Source organism: Terrapene carolina, unplaced genomic scaffold, assembly GCF_002925995.2.
Source record: "Terrapene carolina triunguis isolate 2854851 unplaced genomic scaffold, T_m_triunguis-2.0 Scaffold51642, whole genome shotgun sequence".
Lineage (NCBI taxonomy): Eukaryota > Metazoa > Chordata > Testudines > Emydidae > Terrapene > Terrapene triunguis.
In genome coordinates this window covers 1-2,574 of record NW_020715993.1, presented here as the reverse complement: position 1 = coordinate 2,574, position 2,574 = coordinate 1, and the positions used below count along the sequence as shown (strand labels likewise).

At 65.0% G+C, this 2,574-nt stretch overlaps 1 protein-coding gene across 1 annotated transcript; it reads right to left on the bottom strand.

The window, feature by feature from the left end:
- Positions 1 to 332: 332 nt before the first annotated feature.
- LOC112124251 (general transcription and DNA repair factor IIH helicase subunit XPD-like) lies at positions 333 to 2,407 on the bottom strand (the record flags this gene model as incomplete). The annotated part of the gene is made up of 4 exons (XM_026647261.1): positions 333 to 583; positions 918 to 980; positions 1,417 to 1,494; positions 2,291 to 2,407. Coding segments are annotated over 4 exons (509 nt in total), but the record flags the coding sequence as incomplete, so codon positions are not given.
- Positions 2,408 to 2,574: the final 167 nt, after the last annotated feature.

The window sequence follows — 2,574 nt, the reverse complement described above, 5'->3', positions numbered from 1 at the left end:
CCTTACTCCCGACCTGCAGCCCCCCTGCTAGCCCAGCCCTGGGCTCCCCCCAGCTCTGCTGGTGTCTCTCACTCCTGAGCCGCTGCCCCACTATCCAGTCAGTGCGGCGATCACTGGCACATGTCTGAGACTCAACCACACATGCTCATATAAAGGGGCAGCTGCTGGGCACACAGGGCAGTGGAGTCACCTGTCACTCTCTCGGGCCAGGACATGCACAGGAAGGGGCGGGGCAGGGGGATCTGGCTCCGGAGGAGGGGAGGGCAGGGGGCAGCAGTTCCACAGTCACTCCCTGGAGCAGCCTCGGCCCCTGCCCAGGGCAGGTCCCTGACCGGGAAAGCCTGGTTGTGGGGCAGCAGGCATGGAGGGCAGAGCAGCCCTGGGCTCCTCCCCGGCCTGCCGGGCAGCTGAGTGCTGGCTGTGCCCCAGAACCAGGGACCCAAGGGTGGGGAGCCCAGAACCGACTCACCTCGGGGTGGATGCAGAGGTTCTTCCTGGAGCTCAGAGCCAGGCCGAGGAAGGGGAGCTTCTCCCCCGTCCGCTTCTCATAGAAATCCAGGAGCTTCCGTAGTTCCTCAATGACCTGCCGGAGCAGGGGCGGTGAGGAGCCCACCATGATCCCCCACATCCTCCCAAACACACCCTTCTCCCCACAGGGCAGCGAGGGGCCCTGCTGCGATCCCCCACCCCCTCTCTCTCCTCCTCCCAGGGCAGTGAGGGGCCCTGTCACCATCCCCCACACCCTCCCCCCCGCATTCCTCCCCCGGGGCAGCAAGGATCCCGTCACCATCCCACCCACACTCTCCCTCCCCCCACACGGGTAGTGAGGGGCTCCCCCATGATTCCCCCACCCCCCAACACGGGGCCACAAGGGGCCCCACCACATACAGGTCCATCCCCCCCCACACACTGGTCACCTTCTCAATCTCAGGCACGGTTCTGGAGCAGTAGATCAGTTTGGTCACCTCCAGCGGATGGGCCTGGGGAGAGAGGCCAGGCACCTGCATTACTGGATGGCATGGGGCTTCGCTGACCCCAGAGGCCACCAATGCCGAGCCTAGAGCAGCCAGGGCACCAAACTCCCAAGGCTGCTTTTCCCTCCCCACCACCGTCACAGCTACAGCCCTAGGGATGGGGGGATGGTGTGAGCACTCCCACCTGGCTATGGGAGCTGAGGGGCGTAGCCTGCCCAGAAGGGGCCCTGACCCCCAGCCCCAAGAGTCCCCAGATCAGGGCTCTGCCCGTGGAGCAAGCAGAGGCAGCTCCAGACCCACCCACGAGGCCTGCGGGATAGCGCCAGTGCTCGGCCAGCACCTGCCGCCCGACCACTCTGGCCTCGGGGGAAAGTGCCTCTCCCAATGGACCCCCTAGACACACACCTGGCAGCCCCGCCCCCAGCTCTTGCCTGGCACTCACCCGCTGGTAGGCCACAATGAGCGACAGGAGGGAAATAGTCTTCCCAGTCCCTGAGGGCATTTCCAGCACGCCATGGCCCTGGGAGAGAGGAACAGCCATCACACAGGCAGCCCCGAGGGGGTGGGCAGGGGGCTAGCAGGGAAGGCTGAGCCAGGGCCTACGGAGCCCCAATCCCTGCCTCTGCAGGGACCCAGAAGGGCCAGAGAAGAGAGAGGAGACGGCAAGAGTCCTGCGAGGAAAGGCCCTGGGAGCTGGAGTCACCAAGCCGGGGACAGAGGCGGGCCTAGGAGCGGCGGCTGCAGAAGGACCCCACTGGCTGGGCCAGGCCACACTGGTCCCTCCCTGCAGAGTGGCCTGGGCAGCGCAGGGGCAGTGTCACACTGGGGGCGGGGAGACAGGGATAGGACGTGTCACGGCCAATGATCCTTGCACCCACAATGAGATCTCAGGCTCCAGGGGCAGCAACAACCACCCATTCCATCCCTAAGGCTGTCCAGCCAGGGCACCTCTGGGGCACCTCTCCGTCTTCTGGAGCAGTGTGCCAACCTCGGGGGGGGGGGGGGGGGGCAGCTGTGCCAGCCCGGCAATCTGGCCTGGTGGCATGCAGCCCCCACAGCGTATCACTGCCCTCCAGCACACAGAGCTTCACCCTGCTAATTTCTGAGTGGGCACCATGTGTGACGTCCAGCCCAGGGTGCCCAAGCCGGGTGATGGGCTGCATGCCAGGAGTCCCACTTGGGCAGGGCTAAGGGGCTCCGAAGGCTACGTGGGTGAATACAAGCACTGGTATTTAGCCATGCACAGTGAGATGTGCCACCCCCCCCCCCCCCCGGTGCTCCCCACCACCACGCAGACCCCCACCCCTGGGAGGGACCTTGGCATCCAGCGTCCTCTTGAGCTCCAGCATATAGGAGTACTGCTCCGGGTAAATGTAGTCATAGGGGAAATACACCAGCAGCCCATCGATGTTCAGCCTGACAACGAGATCAAGTCATGGGGTCAGAGAGCCCAGCCGAACCGTAGCTATGGGGGCACCCTGGCACAGCGGGGCAGAGGAGGCTGCCCCAGCAATGGGCAAGCGAAGTCACTGTACAGTACGTCCGGGTTTCCGCACACACAGCGTCTTTTTTAAGCCTCCTTTCTCTGTCCAGCTCCCCT